The sequence below is a fragment of the Callionymus lyra genome, chromosome 1, assembly GCF_982586985.1.
Source record: "Callionymus lyra chromosome 1, fCalLyr1.hap1.1, whole genome shotgun sequence".
NCBI classification, from domain to species: Eukaryota; Metazoa; Chordata; class Actinopteri; order Syngnathiformes; family Callionymidae; genus Callionymus; species Callionymus lyra.
Window position 1 is genome coordinate 46,717,619 of NC_141818.1, and position 24,080 is coordinate 46,741,698.

The 24,080-nt window shown below is 44.9% G+C and overlaps 2 protein-coding genes across 2 annotated transcripts; both read right to left on the reverse strand.

Annotated features, from left to right (window-relative positions):
- Nucleotides 1–629: 629 nt before the first annotated feature.
- On the reverse strand, nucleotides 630–13,424 carry dchs2 (dachsous cadherin-related 2). Its single transcript, XM_087810388.1, has 12 exons — nucleotides 13,012–13,424; nucleotides 11,425–11,664; nucleotides 9,752–9,886; nucleotides 7,563–7,778; nucleotides 6,448–7,296; nucleotides 6,272–6,385; nucleotides 5,300–5,511; nucleotides 5,078–5,229; nucleotides 4,534–4,664; nucleotides 4,181–4,467; nucleotides 3,821–3,962; nucleotides 630–3,599 (listed from the first exon to the last, which is right to left on the reverse strand). The coding sequence occupies exons 1-12, from the start codon at nucleotides 13,403–13,405 to the stop codon at nucleotides 1,033–1,035; spliced, it is 5,439 nt and encodes a 1,812-aa protein (XP_087666514.1). The 5' UTR covers nucleotides 13,406–13,424; the 3' UTR covers nucleotides 630–1,032.
- Nucleotides 13,406–23,620, reverse strand: LOC148089920 (protocadherin-23-like; the record flags this gene model as incomplete). The annotated part of the gene is made up of 9 exons (XM_087788664.1): nucleotides 21,917–23,620; nucleotides 19,242–19,433; nucleotides 18,867–19,098; nucleotides 17,781–18,020; nucleotides 15,347–16,342; nucleotides 15,091–15,278; nucleotides 14,126–14,225; nucleotides 13,899–14,065; nucleotides 13,406–13,837 (listed from the first exon to the last, which is right to left on the reverse strand). Coding segments are annotated over exons 1-9 (4,251 nt in total), but the record flags the coding sequence as incomplete, so codon positions are not given.
- Between the last annotated feature and the right edge of the window lie 460 nt (nucleotides 23,621–24,080).

The following is a 24,080-nucleotide window of genomic DNA, read 5'->3' on the forward strand; positions in this document are numbered from 1 at the left end:
ACACATGCCAAACATTTTAACTTTAATGTTAGTTTGATTTCCTAAAGAGCTTCTGCTATTGAGCATTTTCACCATGGAAGTCACGTCCACCTTTTTTAGTCACTAAACATAATAGTATCTAGTAACAAAAGCTACTGTAATGATCTAAAATACAACTCCATGGTCGAATCATTAATTGATAAATATTAAAATTCATATAATCCTTGGGGGATTTTTTTGGCGTTTCATTTAACATGTTGACACAAACACTGTGACTTAAGTCTCTGGTTATTTTGCTTTTATATTTATGAAGCCTTTAAAGAACTTCTTTCAAACCTTTTTACAACAAGGAACTTTATCATCTCCACACTATTCAACTTCTATCTATAGAGACCTGAGGTACCTGAACCACGAGATATCATCACATAACCTCAAAGAGCTAATAAAGAAACTTCCAGCATTAAACTTTAATCGCACGTCAAACTAGACACTGTAAATCTAATTTCGTGTGATAGACCAGTTGTGACAGCAGTCGGCTTGTCTAGGGACTCGTGAATCAAAATCTGGAACAAGAACATGAATACTTCAAATAAAATTGAGCGGATACTTCATCTTTATTCTTTTATTCTGTATTTGACAATGAAGTGGCACATCATGGCTGATTTCAAAAGGGACATATTATGCTATTGTTGGTAGTGACGTGTTGATGAAGCTTCATGAAGCAGTGTCATGTTGTTTAGAGGTCAGTAGGTGGCGGCATCAGTTTAAAAATGATGTCTCATTAGAACAGTTGTTAAAAAAAAAGGAAAATAGTGCAGAGACCGCCATCTAGTGGACTCTGGAAATAATGACACTGCTTCATGAAGCTAATTGTTGCTAAGACAAATGTAGCTAAATGTAGCACTGCTGCGTGTGCACCTCACAAACACTGCCGGAGTGTGTATGTTCTGCTTCTCCCAATATAACAAACAAAATAGCACATGATAAGAAAATGACTCAATGTTCCCATTAGATTCCCATCAGGTCACTCGCATTGATCATCCGTGTGCGTCTCTAAACTTGTATCTCAGCCTCCAGTAGACTTGCAGTTGGAGGCCCAGCATCAAATCTGATGCCTCTGACTCTGGTATCCAAGACTGGCGAGGCACTGGGTGTCCTCATCGTGAAGGAGGTTAGGGATGGTGTGAAGGTGGGAGTCATGGCCGACGGCGTTAGTCCTGTGTTCCTTCCTAAAGGGGAGTAGGCATATCTCGGGTATGAGGGTCTCCATCTGAGGCTTGGATCTCTAGCCGGCATACGTGGCACCACCGTTCTGATGCCTGGTTGAGCTACCCCTGTTATGAGTGGAGGCGGATGCATCAGGCTGAAAGAGTCTACTGCTGATCGCTGGCATCCATCGGGGAGCGTCTGATCGGGGAGCATGCTGATGTCTGTGAAAACTGAGGCTAGAGTATGGAAGCGTGGCTCCCACTCTAAAAACTGCTCCCAGTTGTAGTGACCATACATGTGTTCATCTGGAAACAGTATTGATGATAACGATTCTGCTAATGCATGTGTGTCTGACAGAGAAGCGTATCCTCTCGCTTCTACGCTCTCCTCTAAATCCTTCACTCTTAGTGTGGCAGAAAGTAGTCCTTCTCCTCCTCCCTCCTCTCTGAAGGTGTGCATGCTCTCTGTACCAACCATCCCTTTATTGAAGGTCAAGAAATGCTGTGGTCCTACGTCGATGGAGTGGCAGGATATGCTGTCCCCGGGTAAAGCTGAGTCTGAGACCTCGGGGGGCTTGCGCTTCTCTCTTTCATGACAATAGTATTCGTTGATCCACTTTATTTCTTGGTCCTCGGCTGTTTCCCCCTCCGCGGATCCACGACCGCTGGAGTCTGTCGGCGTGTAGGTCTTCAGTGTGTCCCGTGTGGTCACCAGGACACTGGGACGCTTAATTTCCATCAAGGACACGGCGCAATTGATTTGGTCACTTTCTTGACCTAGCGTGCCTGAAAAATTATTTTGCCGTGAAGCCTTTTTTAAGGCAGCTTTTTTCATTTTGTACCGAAGAACTAAACTCACGAAAATGACAAGGACGATGAGGAATGTAGCAAGTGCGACACCGAGGCTGAACACGTGCACGTCCAGAGACGCCCCGGTCAGGGCCTCGGCTGAACTGGAAATGTTGATCGAAACGAGGCAGGTTGAGGTTCTGGAGCCCAGTCGTGGACTACCCGCAGACAAGACCAACTCAACCATGTCCTCTCTGGCATGACCGCCTCGTCGCCGAAACACATGATTTGAGACAAAAATGGATCCTGTTGTTCTGTTGATTGCAAAAAACGGCGATGAGTTCACAAGGGAATACGCCACCATTCCATCTATGCCTCTATCATGATCCATGGCCATCACGTAGCCAACTGTCGTTCCAGTCTTTGTTTTTTCTGGCAGGAAAAAGTTGTACTGTTTCTGAGTGAAGATGGGACTGAACTCATCTACTCCGAGGATTCTCATCTGAACTGTGGCGGTTGTGGCCCGGTCACCCTTGTCTCTGGCTTCCACAACGAAACAAGAGTCGTTCTCGTGTTCGTAATCAAAAGTCTGTCTGGTGTGAATGTCGCCTGTGAGCGCGTCGATGGCAAAAGCCTCTCTCCTCGCAGGACTGTTGCTGCTGTAATCCATGGAACAGGAAGACAAAATGGAGTAGGTGAGCAGCCCGTATGGACCCGAGTCCTTGTCTATCGCACGGACAGAGCAGGCGTGAGTGAATGCCGGTTGATTTTCAAGCACTGAGCAGTTGAAGGAGGGGAACATAAAGTAAGGCGTGTTGTCATTTTCATCCATAATAGTGACAAAAACGATTGCAAAGGCTACATTTCTATCTTCAGATGATTCAATTCCATCTGTGGCTCGAATCGTAAGTGTGTATTTTGTCTCTTCTTCATAGTCCAGTTGGTTGCTCACTATCAAGATGCCAGATTGTTCGTCAAGTCTAAAGTGACCTTTGTTATTTCCAGAGATGATATTGTACTTCAGCAAACCGTTAGTTCCTAGGTCTGGATCCTGCGCTCGGATTTGTACTACCGTTGTACCGAAGAGGCTGTTTTCGCTTACCTGAACATTATATTCATGGCTTGAAAAGGAAGGGGGGTTGTCATTGCAATCTGAGACGGTGACCATGACGAGAACATTGCTTTTCATTGGAGGTGTTCCTCGATCGGACACGCTTACCGTCATCGCATAGTGCTCTGTAGTCTCTCGATCCAACGGCTTGCAAAGGATCAGTTGTCCCACGGTTGTCATTTTCTTCTCAAGTTGAATCATTTGGAGCTCAAGGCAAAATATTTTTTCCTCATTACCTTTGATAATACTGAATTCTAGATTGGTGTGGTCTGGGTCTTTGTCGTCAGCAAGCAACGTCAAGAGGGTTGTACCACTGAGGGTGTCCTCTGGAACTGTCAGTGTGTAGACGTCCTGACTGAAGGTTGGTGCATGGTCGTTGGTGTCTAGAATCAACACATCTACGGTGGTGACACTTGAACGGACAGGGTCGCCCTCATCTCTGGCTTCAACCAGGAGAGCTACAGAGTTGTTGGTTTCGATAGTTCTCATTGGCCTGTTGGTATAAATTGAACCTGAAAGGCATGATAAAGAGGATTAGGAAAAACTAAATGGTTTATGGATGTATCATAAATTTAATTTCCTTCAGGAGTCCATTGGATAACAATTCTGCAGAACAGCATCAGGAAAATAATCCATGACCCCCTACTTTCCATTAAAATAGCGACTAATAGTAGCTCAAGTCTTGGATTAATTTGACATTGACATATTGTACTTTATAGTAAGAATAACTCACCATTATTGGAGATGATGTAAAATCCATGTGAATTAGATGAGAGTAGCCTGTAGGAGATCTTCCCATTTTTACCAGAGTCCTGGTCGGTGGCAGATACTGACAAAATAAAAGTGCCTTCTGGAACAGATTTGTACAGTTCAACCTAGAAACAAACAGATGACATGTTAAAATAGATGTCTGTAGTGACGGCCAAATCGGATTTTTGTTCATTTTGTGAACAAATACGTCCAAGTAGTAAAACTGGAGATCTCCAGAGGGATTTATAAAGTCTATCTAATCTAATCTACTACACAGAAATACATTTTCTGTAGAGCGTGACTTAAACGACTAAAGGATTTGGCCCCTTGTGTGATTCTGTACCTGGTAAGAGACCTCTGTAAACAATGGTGGATTGTCGTTGACATCCATGACTTGAACTTTGACCTCTCCCGTCGTCTGGTGAATGGAGTCGGACGCACATATGCGAAGAATGTACTCGCTCTGCTCTTGGTAGTCCAGGGATCGAGTCAAGGTGATCACACCAGTGTAGAGGTCAATGGCAAACGGACCATCTGTCTTGGCGTCGTCTGGAAAGCTGTAGGTGACGGCTGAGCTGAGGTCCGCGTCGTTTGCGGTCACCTGCGTGACCATGTAGCCGGCTGGTAAATCTACAGTCGGGGATGTGATGATTAGTTTCCTTTTCTGAGGTCAGTTTACAAGTATAGAAGACTTACTTTCTGCAATAACTATAGGCTCAATTTGATGAACTGTGGGACTGTTGTCATTGACATCCACGACCCAAACAATGACGGTTGATGTGCCGCTGAGTGAATGGCTCCCCCTGTCTGTAGCCTGCAGAACGAGCCTGCAGAGAATTCAATTCAACTATAACTTTAAATGAGAACTTTATTTTTCCACAACATATATATAACATACATTAAAATGTATTTTGTCTTATTTGAGCGAATAAAAAACTTTAAATGGTGAATAATATGTAATCATTATCTTTTAAGGCTTATCTGGGGTTGAGGTGTAGCCAGAGAAAAATGGATAATTTTCTTTCTCTCCAGAAAAATCTTCCAGCTCTTCTGGTCAACAAGGAGACATAGTCTCTCCAATGTGTTCTGGGTGACTAATGGTTCTACGTGAGTCTTTCCCTAATGAGCTCCTAAGATTGTTTCTAAGGGACAGTACATTAATTTCTGCCACTTGTCATTTTGGTCACTAACCACTGTTGGTGAGCATCATCAATGAGTGAAGGAATCTTCGTTTAGTTACCTGTACGAGGAGATGATCTCACGGTCCAACAAAACATTAGTCCTAAGAATCCCAAGAGTTGAGTCCAGAGCAAATGCTTCGTTATGGTTTCCGGCAGTGATGGAATACTCTATCTGACCGTTGAGTCCACCGTCGCTATCAAAGGCGAACACCTGGGAGACGAAATGGATTGAGTCAGTAGTGGCTGTTACCACTAATCTTTCACAAGGACATAATCTTCACCTGAAGGACGCTGGTGTTGAGCACTTGTTCCTCCCAGATGGCTGCCCTGTAGGTGTCGTGCTCAAACACTGGTCTGTTGTCGTTGATGTCCAGTAAAGCGATGGTCACTTTGCAGTAAGTCGACTGAAGGCCATTTTCCGCCAGAACCACCAGCTCCATCTGAGGGTTTGTCTCGTAGTCCAGAGCATTGTCTTTTTGAACACGGATCTCTCCTTCAGGGTCAGAGTAAACATATCAAACCACTTGTACACTAAGTTTGCCTAATTTTCAAAACTGTTACAGTTACAAAAGCACTTGATAGACCCCCAGCTGTAATGCTCCACTCATATTGTAATATTCGCTCCAAAAATGGTCCTACTTTTTTCAGAATGGTTGTGTTAGGATTGCAGACTATTGGTCTTGGTCCCCTGTGAAGCATATTTTCAGGGTTAATTTGACCCTCAAGGTGAACGACCTTTGTGGCTGCCAGAAAAACATAGGCAGTGGCTTCATGCCCCTGTACTTTGCGTTATCCATTTTAACCCGATTCAAAGAAACTGGGGTGTAAGTGGAAAATGAAGGGCAACGTGAAGAATAAGTGCACTTTTCCACTACACGGTTCCACCGGTCCTGCTACTTAATTGTTGTGGACAAGACTGTCATAACATAGCACTGCAAAAACTTGAAGCCTATTGTGTGCTTACCAGACACAAAAAGGTCTGGATCTCTTCCGCGAACCAAAATGGAGCATGTGCTAAAAAAAAAATCCGCTTCGATGTACCATGATTGTGAAAATGGCCTAAGACAGGCTGGTGAAAATGGGCCATAAACGTGGGTCATAGTAGCACTTCCTCTTGTCATGCTCATCATATCTAGGATGTCAATGATTCTGCAAAGCTCATTTTGGTACATTACACTATAAGGGAACTATTTTACTAAGAAATTTGTCGGATTAACTTTAAATATGTTAATATTGTAAGGCACAAGGAATACCTGTATGTGAGTTGATGGAGAAAACGTCTTCCTCATTGCCTGTTAAAATGTTGTAGGTGATCCTTTGTTGACTGTTTGATTGATCCACAGCTTCAACTTGTCCAATCCAGGTCCCTGTAATGGCAGAATCATTTCGTAATATATCATGAGTAAAGGAGTAATATAAGAATACCTACCAGCTGGACTGTTTTCCTCAACTGTAGTGTTGTATACTTTGTTGGTGAACAGTAGTTGCTCAACTTCCCCCTTCAGGTGGACAAACACTAGGCAGGTTGAGGTCAGTGCAGGACGTCCTCCATCTGAAACAACAACCTGCAGTTTCTTCCCAGAAACAACATCTTCCTTGCGCGTCTTGAGAGTGATTTCACCAGACGGGTTCACGTCAAAGAGATTGTCATCATCGGAGAGAAAGAACCGCACCGTTCCGTTCTCGCCCCGATCTCCGTCTGTGGCTGTAACCGTCAAGATCTCATTTGTGAGGCTCCTCGTAGATATCCAGGCTTCCATTGGGTTTTCTTTACAAACTGGAATGTTGTCGTTGACGTCGTCCACATGAATGGTCACGGAAACAGAAGAGCTCAGTGGACCTTGTCCGCAACCGTCGGTAGCCACAACATGGACGGTGTACTGAGACCACTTCTCTCTGTCCAAAGCCCTGAGTGTCCGAATAACGCCGGTGGTCTCATCTATCGAGAAGGTTCCATGGCTTCCGTCCTCTGTTAGTGAGTAGCTTATTTCTCCATTGGGACCTTCGTCAGGATCGAGGGCCGACACTTGTAGGACTTGGGATCCAGGAAGTAGCGCCTCAGATACGGCGGTCTGATATTGCTTCCAGAGAAATGTCGGGACGTTATCGTTGAGGTCCAGCAGCACCAAGTGGAGCTGCATTGTGGAGTGAAGTGGCTCAGCTCCGTAGTCACGTGCTTGTATGGTCAGTGTGTAATTCTGCTTGTCCTCGCGGTCCAGGATCTCGTTGGTGCTAACTTCACCAGTGTGGCTGTTAATGGTGAAGCGACCTTTAGGGTCTGGGTCAAAAAAAACAAAACATGGATTAAACATGTCAGGGGTTAATAAATGCAATTTTAACTGTTAGCTTAAATGCTAACTTAGCTTGATTTTAGTCGTAGGGTTATGTGCCATGTGTGTCCGTAAAGCGAAGGAATATTTTCTAGCCAATGATATAGATCTTGTAAAACATTATAGTCTTAAAATTTCGCTTTCCCAGACGATCATGCAATAAAAAAAGGTAACGTCATCAAAATATGGAAAATTAAGCAGATATTTCCCATACCTGCACTGATAATAGAGTAATGTATGGTTCCGTTCTCGGCTTGATCCGGGTCGGTAGCCCGAGCTGTGTAAATGACTCCGGCTGGTGAGTTTTCTGGAAAGCGGATCTGGAAGGACGACTGCATGAACTGTGGTGGATTATCATTGTTGTCCAGCACAGTACACAGCACGGTGGCGGTACCAGAGAGCGGCCCAGCACCGCTGTCACAAGCCCGGACTGAGGACGAGAGCAGGAAAGAAAGTTGAATTAAAACGTTTGGCAATTAAAACCTTAAGGTTATAAGATTCATTCTATAAGAAAAAAATACAATACAGTACAATATACATCTTCATTCAACTTTTTTTTTGTTCCCAAAAGACGAAAACCTTTTTTTTTAACTGCAGAAAGGTTTCTATCCACCATCTGTTAATGCTCAGGTTACAGGCCCCTTGGTTGTCGTCAAGCAAACCTATCCCTGAAGAGCACTTAAACTCTAATTTAAGTTCATGAAATGTAAGACAGCAACCATAGATTTCAACTTGACTTTTGTACCTCGTTTAAATAATAGGCTACGTTTGCTTGGAGTTCTTTAATATCTTATCATTGGTTCGGCGCACTGGTAACTGTACGAACGTTGTCCGACAAATGCTTTATGATACTTTTGATAAGAATACGACACCTTCGCTTTTAAAAGACTCCCTCTTTCCCTGAGATCAATCCTTCTGCCAAAAAAATACCATGAACGCTTTACGATGGGTTGTGAAGCATGACAAGAGAAGGAAAAGACTTGTACTGCACTTTTATTGAGCCGTTTCACTTTTAGGTCATTTTTCGACATGGAGCCAGAAGGTTATAGTTACTGGAATGGAGAGAATTTTAAGAGTTCTTCTCACCACTCTCCCTTGTAGTTTTTTCTTACTGGTGGCCAAGTTTATTTGGACTTCTCTTGTTTTCCAAGTCAATTTTCGACATTTTCATTGACCAATTCTATTTTTTCTTTATGTGTCTTTTACCAAGTCTTCCTCTAGTTCACCTATTGTATCACAGTCTTGCTGGTTTACCAAGTGTAAGTAAGTAAGTAATATTTATTTATATAGCGCTTTTCTAGACCAGGGTCACAAAGCACTTAAACAATCAAAACAATACTCAAAAAAGTACATACTTTAAAGATCAAGATAATACTGAGAACAACACAGGAGTTCGAGAAATTCAAGGAAAAGCCTGAACAAATAGAAACGTCTTAAGATGTTTCTTAAAGGAGTCAGTAGATCCATCAAGCGCAAAGAGAGAGAAGATCGTTCCAAAGCTTAGGAGCAACAGCCTGAAAAGATTTCTCTCCTCTGGTCCTGAACCGTGTGCGAGGAACCATAAGTAGATTCTGATCCACAGACCTCAGAGCCCGAGCTGGGGTGTAAGGCTGTTAAGAGTGTAAGTAAGTAAGTAAGTAAGTAAGTAAGTAATATTTACTTATATAGCGCTTTTCGAGACCAGGGTCACAAAGCGCTTTAACAATCAAAACAATACTCAAAACAGTACATACTTCAAAGATCAAGACAACACCGAGAACAACACAGGAGGTGTAAGAGTTTTGTAGATTGATGGGACTTTATTCGTCCCTTTTAAAATTCATTTTGCAAACCATAGCAGATCTGTTGCAAACTTTGTAATTTAACCAGGGAACTTATATAAAATGTTGCACAAACATGAGTAAAAAAAAACTAAAAAAGACCAAAAAAGTGCTAATGCTAATTCCTAAATACGTTTTTTTCCTGTTCATCCGCGAAGAAGTTCTCAATTTACCAATTTACCAAGTGTATCACTGACTTGCTGGTTTCCAAAAAACATTTCAGTGTCAGAACAATTAAACTACTTTTTAAGGCATATGATGAGTTTATTTCTTTCTTTCTTATAAACTGTTTGCAGCTTTAACAACATTTCATATTGATGTTGAATGTTACTCTGATCATTATTCTCATGTAATATACTTCTGTGAGCATAATGATGTTGTTACATCCATCATCCTTTTAACATTTTTGATTAATGCTGGTTATTATTGATTACCTTACCTTACCTTACTGTCATCTGAAATAATGGGTATTGCTGTAGCTGTCCAACACATGTTATACTCACATCTGCTCTTCCTTCACTGGGAATTTCCTGACGTTTTAACCATTTCTGTTACAAAATGGACGTCAAGGAATAGTTTTTACCTCTGAGTGTGAAGGTCTGCTGCTTCTCTCTGTCCAGGCCCGACGTGGTGGTGATCACACCACTGTACGGGTCGATCCTGAAGAGCTCGTGGTCAGGTCCTGGCAGCAGACTGTACCACAGCGCCGCGTTCACATCTGAAGAAACACCACAAACCCTGAGTCTTTCATACCATTTGATGCCATTTATAGCCTTTAAAAATATCTAGCAATGAGCGTCGTTGACCAGCGAGAAGTTCCAGAACTCAACCGCACAACACGCAGTAGACGGGAGTAATAACCATGGGGAACCATGAGTAGCAAATTGTCAAACCATATGTGGGTCCAGATGGTAATTCGCAACACCACCAAAATGTACTTAATTGTTCCTTTAATTTTTATAAACATTTCTCATCTTTTTTTAAAAATTGATTTGCACACAGACAGACTAATAAACACAAACACTAAGAGTGTTATAACCTTGATAGCGACTAGTATGGTTATTTACAAGTTTGTGACAATATCATGTCAGTGTCAAGTAAAACTTCCAGTAAATGAAAGGATGTTTTATCTCTTATTTAGAGACAAAAATTTGAATCAGAAAATGTTCAGTACAAACTCAGCTGCCCTTAAGCGTGTAAAATTTGTCCTCTGAGTGGACCTATTTAATACATTTGATAATTGGGTTTGTATGTACGAGCGAGTAAAATAACAATACATTTCAAAAATATACATGTAGTTTTTCCACTCGTTATTATGACATGTGCCCAACATTTCTTAAAGCACTTTTACTAATTTTATTTATTCTAAGCATCGATAATCACAGTCTCCATGACTTCGTTCCTCCACACACCGGTGACTTCCACACCTCATCAGGTGCTCCCTAAATTGGAAACAGAGCCTCCTGACAAATGTGTAACATCTCACCTCTGGAGACTGACGGCCGGGCAGCCACCAACCTCGGCCTGACCTCGACATCCCCCTCGACTGTTGGACTAAAGACCACCACATTGATTCATGAGAACTGTTTTTTGGGGTGAAAGCTTGACGTTTTGTAGGAAGAAAACATGAGGCCATATTGGCACAGATGGCTCATATTATGGAAGTCATCATGAACGAAAACCAGTGCTTGCTGTTCTTGGACAATCCGCACCCCCAAGAATGTTTAGTTCAGAATCAGCGACCTGGTCCGAATGCACCTCCCGCTTCTCCTCCCAGTGCCAGCAGGATCTGAACAAACTCGTTCTGTCAACACCAGGAGATTTTGGAGGCCCCGTGAACAAAGCGTTAAAATAAACAAGCCTGATTTGAGAGCGAGATTTTGGAGGTCAGGCGAGGGAGAGTCGGAGGGAAGTACAGTGCAGAACGAGCTCTGTGGTTGGTTTCAATTAAAGCTCTAATGGAGTGGAACTAAACAACCACCTTCACTCAAGTTCAACCACAACAAGTCATACTAGGCTGCAGCTGCTCCACTGTTTTTTTCTCGAGACTCGCTTTGTTCCAAAATTAAAGAAGTGACTCTTCCTTTCTCCCCGAAAGAAAGCCAAAACCATCTAACCCTTTATCTACATTTCAAATTTAATTTATGAATTTACTCAAAAATAGTGAAAAAGTAACTCTAGTCTGAGTACCTGGCATGTTCTGAAGCTCTTTTTCTTGTACAACATCAGCATATATTTTTTAAATGTAGTAAATACCTGAGTCGTTATCAGTAGCAAGAACTCTGGTCACTGCCTCTCCTGGGTCTCTGTTCTCGAACACACTGACGTTGTAGAAGTCTTGGGTGAAGACTGGCGGTTGATCGTTCACGTCCACCACCTCCACTGTGAAGGTGTGAGTGGAAGATAGCGAGGGATGACCATGATCCACGGCGCGCACGTTCAGACGGTGGAAACTCTGAGTCTCAAAGTCCAGTGGAGCCGATAGATACAGGAGTCCTGTGCAGAGATAAGATATAGTTTGGAAAATGTTGGACTTAAATTGTAGGAATGTAGGAAGATGGTCCCCGTGATTCGGGGTAGTCCAAACTTTTGTGGGCTTAATTGAAAAGGAACCTTGAACAGTGATGTCATAACAATATAAAGGGTGTATATCTTGAAACAGAGATGGTGCCAACGCTGAACAAAATTGAGAACTTCTTCGCGGATGAACAGGAAAAAAACGTATTTAGGAATTAGCATTAGCACTTTTTTGGTGTTTTTTTGTTTTTTTTTAACTCATGTTTGTGTAACATTTTATATAAGTTCCCTGGTTAAATTACAAAGTTTGCAACAGATCTGCTATGGTTTGCAAAATGAATTTTAAAAGGGACGAATAAAGTCCCATCAATCTCTTTATCTACAAAACTCTTACACCTCTTACACTCTTAACAGACTTACACCCCAGCTCGGGCTCTGAGGTCTGTGGATCAGAATCTACTGATGGTTCCTGAACTTCAGGACCAGAGGAGAGAAATCCTTCCAGACTGTTGCTCCTAAGCTTTGGAACCATCTCTGTGTTTGATGATCTACTGACTCCTTCAAGAAACATCTGTGTTTGATGATCTACTGACTCCTTCAAGAAACATGTGTGTTTGATGATCTACTGACTCCTTCAAGAAACATCTGTGTTTGATGATCTACTGACTCCTTCAAGAAACATCTGTGTTTGATGATCTACTGACTCCTTCAAGAAACATCTAAAGACGTTTTTATTTGTGCTTTTCCCTGATTTTCTGGGACTCCTGTGTTTGTCTTATATCTTGGCCTCTTAGAGTTTTAAAATTTGTAACCAAAACTTGTCATTTGTGACCCTGGTCTAGAAAGGCCCTTAACAATTAACAATTACTTACTTACTTACTAACTAACAGGGTAACTACATATATATTTAAAGAGTAATCTGTTTTATCCTTGTCATTTGATGTTGCTTTTGACTAGGTTATTTATATAATTACAATTTCTAAACTGTAATATGAAATTATAATATGTATTTCTACACATCATGAACAAAAAAAGTAGATCAAAGGTGACTTCAAGTAAATCAAACTCATCAATAATTGGTGGTCCTGCTATGGCTTATTTTTCAGGTGTCATAATTTTTCAGTAGTCAGTAGGTGGCGCTCTGAGCTTTAAAAGAAGTAAGTTGTCTTTAAATCAATGCACCAATTTTAGTGGTATTTGATGGAGGACACTCTTTCACGATTACAACCTATCACTACCAGTGCAAAGATGCCATCTACTGGCTATAAAAGGAAAAGGACAAATACATTTCTGGAAACATGAGGAGGTTAGATTTGGGTTCCTGACCTGTTTTCTCCCCCAGTGTGAAGCGTCCGTCCGTGTCTCCAGCCACGATGAAATAAGAGATGACTTGGTTGTCTCCTTCGTCTGCGTCAGAGGTGATGAAGTGATGCAGCAGACTTCCCACCTCAGCATCCTCCATCACCTGAGCTGAGGCGCCAGATGTGAAGACGGGTCTGTTATCGTTCACGTCCAGCAGAAACACCTGCGCCGTCACCCATGCCTGCCGCCTCACGTCCCTCCTCGTAGGCTGGTCCGTGGCCGACACAGTCAAGGCGAAGCTTCTGGTGTCCTCTCGATCCAACGATGCACTTACCGTCAAGCGGCCGCTCTGCGGGTTCACCTGAAAAGGGGCGTGTCCAGAGTCCGACGTCAGGTAATAACGCAGGTTGCTGTTCATGAACGTCCCATCGGCATCCTTGGCGTGGAAAGCAAAGATCTCAGAACCCACGGCGGCGTCCTCCCTCACACTGAGGGTGACCAGTGGATCAGGAAACCAGGGTGGGTGGTCATTGACGTCCTCCACGGTGACGCTGACCAGCACCGACGTGTTGGCTCCAGGAGAGAGCAGAACATCCTCGGCACGGACCAGGAGGAAAAACTGGACGGCAGACTCGTAGTCCAGAGGCTGGTAGACATAGATGTCACCAGAGGAGTCGTCGATCCCAAAGTTGACGCTTCCGTCTCCCTCCACGATGGAGTAGTGAAGTCTCGCTCTATCGGACACACCGGCAGAACCGATGATCGTCCCAGGAGCCGTGTCCTCCTTCACCGAAAACATTCTCACCACGAGTTGCTCAGCATGACCATAGTGAGCCTCCACTCCATGAACCTGATGGAAGTTAACGATAATAAAAACAAACCTCTACACCACAGAATCCTGGACATCGTACCTGGACGTGAACGGTGGCAACTTCCTGGAGTGAGGGACTCCCTTCATCTCTGGCCGAGACCCTCAGAGTGTAAAACTGCTGCACCTCTTCCCCGAATAGATCCGTGGTTCTGATGTCTCCCGTCCTGCTGTCGATACCAAAGTGTCCAGAAGTTCCTTCCACGTCATCTGAAACAGACGAGACTCCTCAGTTTGACTGTGAGACGTGTAGCCACGGCAACAACACACCTGTGACCAATGAAAAAGCCACTGTGCCGTTCTCTCCTGCGTCCACGTCTTTGGCAAACATGGTCGTCACCAGAGAGCCCGCGGGAACCCCGGCCCAAACCTGGAGGTGAGAGGTGTGTGGAATTGGGGATTATATCGACAACCGTTTTCTTCTCATACCTTTTAGAATTCTCATATTCATATCAAAATCTTCTCTCAGCCACCACAATTATCTCCTTAACCTTCAACTCTACCCTTTAGGAAAATTAGGAAAATGTTGTCGGAACATGATCTGGATCTTGTAATCCATGCGTTTGTTTCTTCTCGTCTGGACTATTGTAACAGTTTGTTTTCATGTCTTAACAAGAAGGATGTGTCTCGTCTGCAGTTGATTCAGAACTCTGCAGCGAGAATTCTAACCCGCTCTAGTAGAAGAACTCACATTTCTCTGATCCTTAAAACTCTTCACTGGCTTCCAGTTTCTTTCAGGATCAACTTTAAAATTCTGGTTCTTACTTTCAGATCTATTCATGGTCAGACTCCTCCTTACATCACTGATCTGATCCAGCCTTACACCCCAGCTCGGGCTCTGAGGTCTGTGGATCAGAATCTACTTATGGTTCCACGCACACGACTCAGGACCAGAGGAGAGAAATCTTTTCAGGCTGTTGCTCCTAAGCTTTGGAACAATCTTCCTCTCTTTGCGCTTAAAGGAGTCTACTGACTATTTTAAGAAACATCTTAAGACGTTTAAATTTGTTCAGGCTTTTCCTTGATTTTCTGGAACTCCTGTGTTGTTCTCAGTATTATCTTGATCTTTAAAGTATATACTTTTTTGAGTATTGTTTTGATTGTTTAAGCGCTTTGTGACCCTGGTCTGCAAAAGTGCTATATAAATAAATATTACTTACTTACTTACTTACTTACTTTCAACGGGCTGACCCTGACCTTGAATAATAATAGATGATGGAAGAAGTTTGACACACCTGGATATTTATCTCCTTGCTCGCAGGCAGGTGAGTGAAGCGCGGCGCGTTGTCGTTGACGTCGGTGACCAGGATGTGGACGGTGGCGGTCGAGTTGAGTCTGGGATTTCCCTGATCGGTCACCATGACCTTTAACCTTTGCTGGCAGTGCTGCTCCCGATCCAACGCCACCCAGTTGAAGATTTCACCTGAGGAAGTGGAGGCTTTAATTCAAGCTACGTTCAGGTGAACCTGCGGACGATGTCACCGGCCCAACCTGTTTTAGCATTTACGCGGAAAAACTTCCCGTCCGACAGCAGCATGTACGTCAGTCGGGCGTTCTTTCCTGAATCTTCGTCTGAAGCCTCCACTTTGCCCACCAGAGCTTGAGGTGATGTTCCCTCGGACACGGTGAAGTAGTAGGTGTCACTGCTGAACTTTGGAGCGTTGTCGTTAGCGTCCAACACCTGGACGGTCACTGTCGCTGCAGCGTCGGCGCCATCTCTTGTCGTAGCCAACGCTTTAAAACGAAAGACTGGCTCCGTTTCGTAGTCCAAGTTGCGGGTCAGATACAACCAGCCGGTCTGAGGGTGAATGCGAAACGGAGCCGGAGGAAACCCGACCTCATCTTCCAGAGAGTAGGCGATGCTTGTCGTGTGGGAGTCCCGGCTCTGGTGCGCCCTCACCTGGATCACTCGTGCGTCTACCCTGTATCCCTCGCCGATCTCCACCTGGTAGACCAGTGTCTCAAACGAGAGGTTGTGCTCAGCAGCCGTGTGGTCCACACTGATGGAGAGGGTCAGTGTGGAGCTGAGCGACGGCTCTCCTTCGTCTCTCGCTACAATCTTTAGCTCATGACGTGTCTCCGCCTGCAAACTCCCGTTTAGCATCACTATTCCAAAGGTGCGGTCGATGACAAACAAGCCGCTCTTCAGGAAGTATCGCACTCGCCCATTAGCGCCGCCATCTTGGTCGTGTGCGTGGGCGATAAACACCACCGTACCAGGAGGGGTGTTCTGGGAGACGGTTATGGAGTCGTCGGGTTTGGGGAAAACCGGGGCGTTGTCGTTCAGGTCGGCGACGGTGACGTTGACTTGGGTGGTGCTGTAGACGGGCGAGGACCCGGAGTAGGCCTGAAGAACCAGGAGGGCGTACGGCTGCAGTTCGTGGTCCAGAGCCGACACGGTGCTGATCAGACCAGATGTTGGGTGAACAGAGAAGGAACCGCGAGGGTCGCCGGAGGAGATTCGGTAGAACACGGGCTCCTCAGAATCTGAAGGGACAGAAACACATAGTTTAAAACAAACCTCCCGATTGTAACTATGTGTGATATAGGTATGAATGAACACCATCATCTGCCCCTTGCAGCTCTTGCAATAGTTCTAATCCTTGCTTGAGTAATTAGACGATTCACGTCCAAATAATCTCCCTTAAGTGACTCCAGGTTGACACAAACAGAGAGATTAACGGACGTTCATCAGACACAACTTTGTTATTTGTGCTTGAATCTAAAGACTTAATCTTTTAAGTGATTAAATGACCCAAAGTGATTTGATCATGTGATAAGGTGGTGCTACTTTTTCTTTGCGGGTGTGGGGGGGGTTTAAATATAAAGAAATGAATGATTATTTGGGCGGATTTTGTTCTGGTCTATCCAGACAGTTTCTTTTCTTTTCCCCACAGTTAAAAAACAGAGATTTACTCTAATTCTTCCTTCCATTTCCCAGTGCTTATCCAAGGTAGTGTCATGGGGGCAGCACTGAGACCCAGACTTCCCTCTCCCAAGAAACCACTTCAAACTACCAGGAGAACATCTAGACAAGTGGGAGACATTATCTCTCCAATGTGTCCCTGGGTCTGCCCCAGGTTCTCCTCCCAACCTCTTGAGGGAGGCTTCCTTAAAAGACACCTCAAGTAAAATGACTCCAGAGGGCCAACATTTGCCTGCTGAGTCATGTTAACGGCCCTCAAGATTATTTGGGTCAAAATGTCATTCAGAAAAGATATAGTGTTCGTGGTGAACACTATATCTTTGAAGGACATCATGAAGGAAAATACACCTGAAAAATTCCAAAGTTAAAACAAATAATTGAATACATAGAAGCCCTGACCAGGGATTAAGTTAGAGCCTGCATTGCCTTTTCTCATTTTTCTACCCACAAACCAAGCCCCCCCCCCAAGCCTGCCACCTGGTGGGGGAACATGCCGCCCGGCCTGGTTCTATTTTAACAAAATTTGGTGATTTTCTTACCCACAAATCAAGCCCCTCAAGTCCACCACCTGGTGGGGGAACATGTCGCCTGGCCTGGTTCTATTTTAGGTCACTTTTCTCATTTTTCTACCCACAAAAAATAAGCCCCCCAAGCCCGCTGCCTGGTGGGGGAACAATTAACTTGTGTTTTCTTTGTCGATCACATGACCAGGAGATTTATGAGTTACTATATTCCACTATAACTTCGCACATTTGAATGGTTGTGTGAGATCCTGTCTATCTCAGTTTGTCTGAGCAGCAGGATGATTAGAGATTAATCCGGGGATTAACTCTTCTACACAAGACCTGAACTCTGCAGATGACAACACAAGATTTTGTTTCCTCACGTGACCATTAACAGTCACAGATCATCCGACTGTACGTCACAAACATGGCGGCGAACAGTGCCGAGTAACCTCCTGTCGTCGCTGTGTAACCCACCGCTTCGAGGTCCACTCACCTGCACCTGAGTTTGCGGCCTCCACCGTCCCCACACTGGATCCCACAGCAGCATCTTCGGGGACTCTGAAGGAATATCTCGAGCGCTGGAACACGGCCGGAGCGCGAGCGCTGCGCACCACGCTGATGGTGATCTCTGCCGGTCGGCCCGAGGTCAGGCCGCCGCCGTCCTGCGCCGCCACGTGCAGTTTGACGCCGGCCGCACTGAGGTGGGTCAGTGCCGAGGTCAAGAACAGCGTTCCTGTGTCAGAGTGAAGATCGTCAGACGCTCTTGCAGGTCACAAGCGTGAGACAAGTGCTGAGATTCCATCAAGACCACGAGAGGTTCCCAGACAAGACTATGACCCTGTCTTCCTCTTGGCCTCGTCTCTACGACAGGGTTTTTCAAATGAAGGCCTGTGGTGCAGATCCGGCCCTACCAACTATTTGGACTGGCCCAACTTTGCAATACTCAAGTTTTACGGTAAACCGAGGAGATCCAGTTGTTCGCCTGTTGTTCAACAGGAGAATCTAATAGAGGGTTTGACCCGCCCACAGGCTGGACGTCCTTCTGAAAAGCTGAAAATTTCCGTTGAATATCCCTGCTCTACGATGCGCCCTGGGTTTGCCCGAGCCACTTCCCTGTTGGACATTCTTAAGGGAGGCATCTAAGATGGATCATATGGCTCCAGAGTCATCTTAACTGCGTCACAGCTCCAGACAAGCTTTTCATTGTGTCCCTGAGAAAGACACTTTACCCTGATTGCTCCTGATGGCAGAGCTGGCGCCATGTGTTGCAGCCTACTCCCATCAGTATGTGTGAATGGCTGTCAAAGCGCTTTGTGACCCTGGTCTAGAAAGGCGCTATATAAATAGACATTATTATTATTATTATTAACTGGCCTCTGACCATGTGGAGAAGCAGTGGTTGAGCTTCCCTGAATGTCTTTTGTGTTGGTGACCGTCGAGGAAAGTAGAAACATAGATTCACAGGTAGATCAAGAGTTCAGAATATCATTTAATATAAATCCACGTTGGTGACAAGTGCACCATTCGGAAAAGTCCCAGATTTGTGGCCACCAATGATTTACAGACTCCAAAGCCTCACCTGTGTGTTTGTCCATCGTGAACATGCTGGACAGGTCTCCGGGGAGGATCTGGTAGACGACCTGCCCGAACCTCCCGGAGTCCGGATCAGCGGCGAGAACCGTGAGGAGCTCCGCACCTGGTTGGGTGTGGATGCTGATGCTGGTGGTGTAGTCCGCGGGGTTGAAGACCGGAGCGTTGTCGTTCAGGTCCTCTACTTCGATGTGGACGTAGGTTTGAGCGCTCAGGCCGCCCTGACAGAGAAATTATATTCATCTGGAACTCATGATAGAATCTTATTTCCACATTTATGAGTGAAATATCCTGAAGCTCTACCCTGAGTGCCAGGATGACCACGCTCACATCACTATAAAGGTTCTTCAGGTTCTGCACTTACCGGATCTTCAACCCGCACCACTATGTCGTGGAAGGTCGTCCCTGTGTCTCGATCGATGTTCCCGGAGACGCACAGTTCTCCGGTCTGAGGTCGGACCTGGAAGAGCGAGTGTTGGTTCTGTTGGTCGAAGCCATCGGAGAGAGAGTAGACCAGCGAGCCGAACTCAGCGCTGTCCAGGTCTCTGGCTGCCACCTGCAGGAGTCGGAAGACATGTTTTAAAAGGACAATTATTGGATCTTACTTGGTCTAGTTTGAGGGAGAATGGCTTCAATTTGAGCAGAATTGAAATTAAAACTAGACATTTCCCCGCCGGGAAATTGAGAAAGTGGACTGTACGCTTTGTCCCGTGACGAATAAACCATGAAAGCTTCAAAATAGTAAAATCCCACGTTGATAAATTGGATGTTTATCTACATTTTAACGTTTGAATGGTGTGTCTCGGTCAAAGTATGCCAGAGATGTCAGTATTTAAAAAATACAGTTTTTTTTTTTTTCCCCAGCACCATTTACTGTCAACAGGAAATTAGTATAACCAGTTCAAAATATAACTGATTTTTAACCCTAATTTCCAGCCTGGATTGTCACAGAAAAAGAAAATCTCTGAGTGAATTTTTTAAACCCTGAATTTTTCAAATACAAATAAAATACTCAGGACTTGTGCCTACATTTTAAAGCTGGAATAGTGTTTCTACGTGAACGTATGCCAGAGCAAGAGATGTTTGAAAACATAGCAGATTCGCGACTTTTTTGATCTCGTCCCGTTCATTCCTTATGGGAAATATAATGCAGTTTTTCACGGCCTCTATGGAAACTTCACAGAATTAAGGTTTTAATTGTGTGAAGTTTCATACAATAGATTTCAGTGTTTCGCTAAAAAAGAATATCAACAATACATCTAAAATCTCAAAGCAGATTAGGGCTAATTTAACAAAATGTTTTTTTTTTCTGTAATAACGTTTGTAATCAATACAAATAAACGTTTTATTTTTTATTTTTACGGAAACGTTTCTGGCGTTCTAAAAATACATTCTATATTTTATCTTATCCTAAATTAACTAACGAACAAAACCAACTTCTTGTACGAAGACAAAAAAGTTGTAATGATACAAGAACAATCTGAGTATTCATATAATTTAAGATTAAAAAATGAATCTCAAAAACATTATCAACAATAAAAAAACAATTTAAGGGATAAAATCTATGGAGCAAACTTTTGTTTTGAAAAAATAATTTTCTTCTTCTCTTGGCTCCTTAAATCCCTTTAATCCTTTTTTTATTCCAGTAGATAATAGTATAAATGTTGACATCAGCGTGACCTATGGCATCTTATTTTTAGCCTATGGCTCTGTAGACGAATCACAAAACATCTGTGAACACAATGACAACTTATTAAAGACACATTTTGCTGTCAGTCTGGTACCAGGCGTCACTGGTGGCAGAGATTGAAGCCGGAGCTTGTGTGGCGTGAAACACTGAAGTTGTTGTTGTGTGTTCAGTGTGTGTCAAAGCTTTCGTTCCGTGACACAAAAACACGCCACGAGGGATTTCTGCTCAAGATGAGTTTGGGCCTGATGGTCGTAAACGTTTGTTTATTGTGGCGTCGTTGTAGATTCATGACATTAAAAATGTTTTTATTTTTCCAATCGATTGGTTTGTTAATGACCTTGAACGTGAATCTACCTGGTTGTATTTTAGAAAACAACGGGCTCAGTATCGGGGTCATGGTGGTGTTTGACCAAAAAGGTCCAAACCAGGATAGGGGTTGACCAGAGACAGGCTTGTATGCATGTCAACAAAACTTCTGCTGTGTCTCAAATCGCATACTTGCATACTCAAAGTTAGTATTTTTAGTGCGTAAGTGCGTCTCAATTCTTAGTATGCGAAATTTAGTGTCCCATACACACTAAATTGACACTAAAACGGCCAGAAAACTGAGTATGGTTCGATGGACACTAACCACCCTAAACAGCTCCATCTTAGTGACGTTTTAAATGGAAGTTACGTCATATATAAATGCATATATATTCATATACTTACAGGTGTATTTTCAGCAGCAGAAGAAGGATAAACACGTCTTCGCTGCTGATACCAGCTTAAATATCTCGCGAATATTTCGATTCTCATATTTTTTCTTTATTTCTTTTTACAAACTTGCAAAACATGCTGCCAGCAGGTGGCGCTAGTGTTCCAACAACTGGTGGAAACATCGTTAAATAGTAGTAGAAGAAGAAGCTGTCGCGTCATTTCCTGTTAGTGTGTAGCAGCAGAGTTTGATTTGAGACATACTATCTGTGGAGGATTAGTTACTAGTTAGTATGTACACTATCCTGATGCATACTAACTTCTAGTATACTAAGAGAAGTATGCGATTTGAGACATACTATCTGTGGAGAATTAGTTACTAGTTAGTACGTACACTATCCTGATGCATACTAACTTCTAGTATACTAAGAGAAGTATGCGATTTGAGACACAGCAATGATGTTACCCCGAAGTGTCTTGCACATGAGGCTTTGTAGTTGAAGCCACTTTTTCAAACGCCCACTAGATGGCAGTGCCTGTTCTCTTAATCCGAGATGCTACACTCTGGCAAGTGACGCCCATTAGAGGAAGTGAATTCGAGATCGACCCAAGAAGTTTGTATGAACCCATCAAAGTGCTTTGTTGACACCGACCTGTAAAAAGCAGGTTCCGGGATCGCTGTGTTCAGGAACCGACACGTTGTAAAGCGGCTGCAGGAACATGGGCTCGTTGTCGTTGACGTCCTCGATCCTCAGGGCGACCGTTGCCGTGGACGTGAGCGCGGGTTCTCCTCCGTCTTCGGCCACGAGCAGGATCCTAACTTCTGCTTGTCTCTCTCGATCCAACCCGGCTGCTGTCGTGACCAGACCCGTCGCCGGGTCGACGCTTATCAGCCGGTCCTGGTTCGATCCCAGGACGGAGTAACTGATACGGGAGTTGGCGCCGGCGTCGTCGGCGTCCTGGGCCCGGACCTGGGTCAGGGAGGTTCCGACGGGTGCGTCCTCCCTGATGTCGACCCAATACACGTCCCTGTCGAAGACCGGCGGACAGTCGTTGCTGTCGGTCACTCTTACGAGTAGGGTCGTCTCGCTGCTCAAGGGGGGTGACCCCGAATCCGTTGCCAACACCTTCAGGTCGTAGAGGTCCTTCACCTCTCGGTCCAGCTCGGCGTTGACGCACAAAGCGTAAAGGAAGTCGTCGGTCTGCTTCAGAGAAAACTTATCTTCGCCGCCCTCGAGGGCGACTGTAATTGGTCCCAAATCGTAGTCCGGGTCCGACACGGATATCCGGGCGACGTAATCTCCGAGAGACGCAGCCTCCGATACGACGGCGTCTCCGGTTTCGCTGAGAAACATCACGTTGATGGCGGGACTGTTGTCGTTGACGTTGAGGACCTTCACGCCCACGTGGGTGCTGCTCTGCTCAGGCTGTGCCCCGTTGTCTCTGGCGTCGACGATCAACTCGTAAAAACTGTTCGCTTCGAAGTCCAGGGGCTTGTTGAGGTGGATCTCTCCCGTGGTTTCATCGATGGTGAAGACCTCGTGAGGGTCACTTTGGCGGCGGTTGATCTCGTAGGTGATTCGAGCGTTATCGCCCTGATCCAGGTCTGTGGCGTGAACCTGACACACTGAGGAGCTCACAGGAGCATTTTCCAATATTGACGCGTGATACTCGGTTTGGTTGAAGACCGGGGGGCTGTCGTTCTCATCCAGGATGAGGACGTTGACCCGGAGAGTCCCGGTCCCAGCAGGGAGTCCTCCATCGAAGGCTTCGATGGTGAGCGTGTTGGAGTCTTGAGCTTCTCTGTCGAGCTTGCTCACAAGAATCAGATCCAGGTTTCCATTCCGGTACTCCAGCTGGAACATCTCTTCCACTGTGCTGTCTGTGATCCTGTAGCCTCGCGTCCCGAACTCGCCCTGGTCCTGGTCCTCGGCACCCTCCAACTGGAAGCGACTCCCAAGGGGAGACAGTTCTGATATTGCTAACTCGACCTCCTCGGAGGGAAACACTGGCGAGTGATCGTTGACGTCCTCGACCAGGATCTTGACCCGGATCATCTCGCCCGTAAGCGCCGCAGCCACAAATTCGTACACGTCTCGACTCTCCCGGTCCAGGACCACCGCGGTCGAGATAATCCCGGTGTCCGGGTCTATTTCCAGGTCCCGGAGAACATAGGAGTCTCCACTCTCGGAGATGAAGAACCCCGTGCTGGGGGTGCTGAACCCAGTGCCCAGGTCACCCACGATGGTTTTGGCAGGAAGGTCTTCCTTGACCGTCAGCGTCAGGTCGAACACCTGAGCCAGCGACTCCGGCCACAGCAGAGCCAGGAAGACGAACGCGACACTTTTCAGAGACATGATCCTTAAAACCTCCGTCCTGTTTGTCCCCCGCCCGGAGCTGTCATGTTCCCCCTCGGAAGACGACCGACGACTTCAGCATGACCCGGACTCCGAGCTCGCCGCGCACAATGGTCCCACTGTGCCCCTCGAGAACTCCCTCCCGGACACTGCAGGACTCCCGCTGACCAGGGTCCATCTGTGGATTGTGTCTGAGATGTAATTAGGCCAGAAGATTAGCCGACGTGTGGGCAGATGCCACCGTCGATGGATCACGATGACGTCGTTGATGAAGATCCAACTCTTCACTGAGTTCAATATCCAGTTGGAAGTTAAGATGAGAAATCAAATAAAAAAGGAGATAATCGAGGAAATCAGAGGAATTTAAACTTCAATGAAACTTCTGTCGCCCTCTGCTGGTGGAAGTTTTTAAAATCGCCGTCTTTATAAGAAAAACCTCAAGTAAAATAAACATTTTATT

Bases quoted from the DNA above. Each gene is read 5' to 3' on its own strand.
- dchs2 (XM_087810388.1), bottom strand. From the start codon at position 13,405: ATGAACAGCAACCTGCGTTATTACCTGACGTCGGACTCTGGACACGCC. The intron at 11,665-13,011 runs GTCAGGAACCCA...ATCTCTGCACAG, and splicing joins CACACTGGGGGAGAAAACAG to GACTCCTGTATCTATCGGCT. The intron at 4,468-4,533 runs GTAAGTCTTCTA...CCCCGACTGTAG, and splicing joins GCCTATAGTTATTGCAGAAA to ATTTACCAGCCGGCTACATG.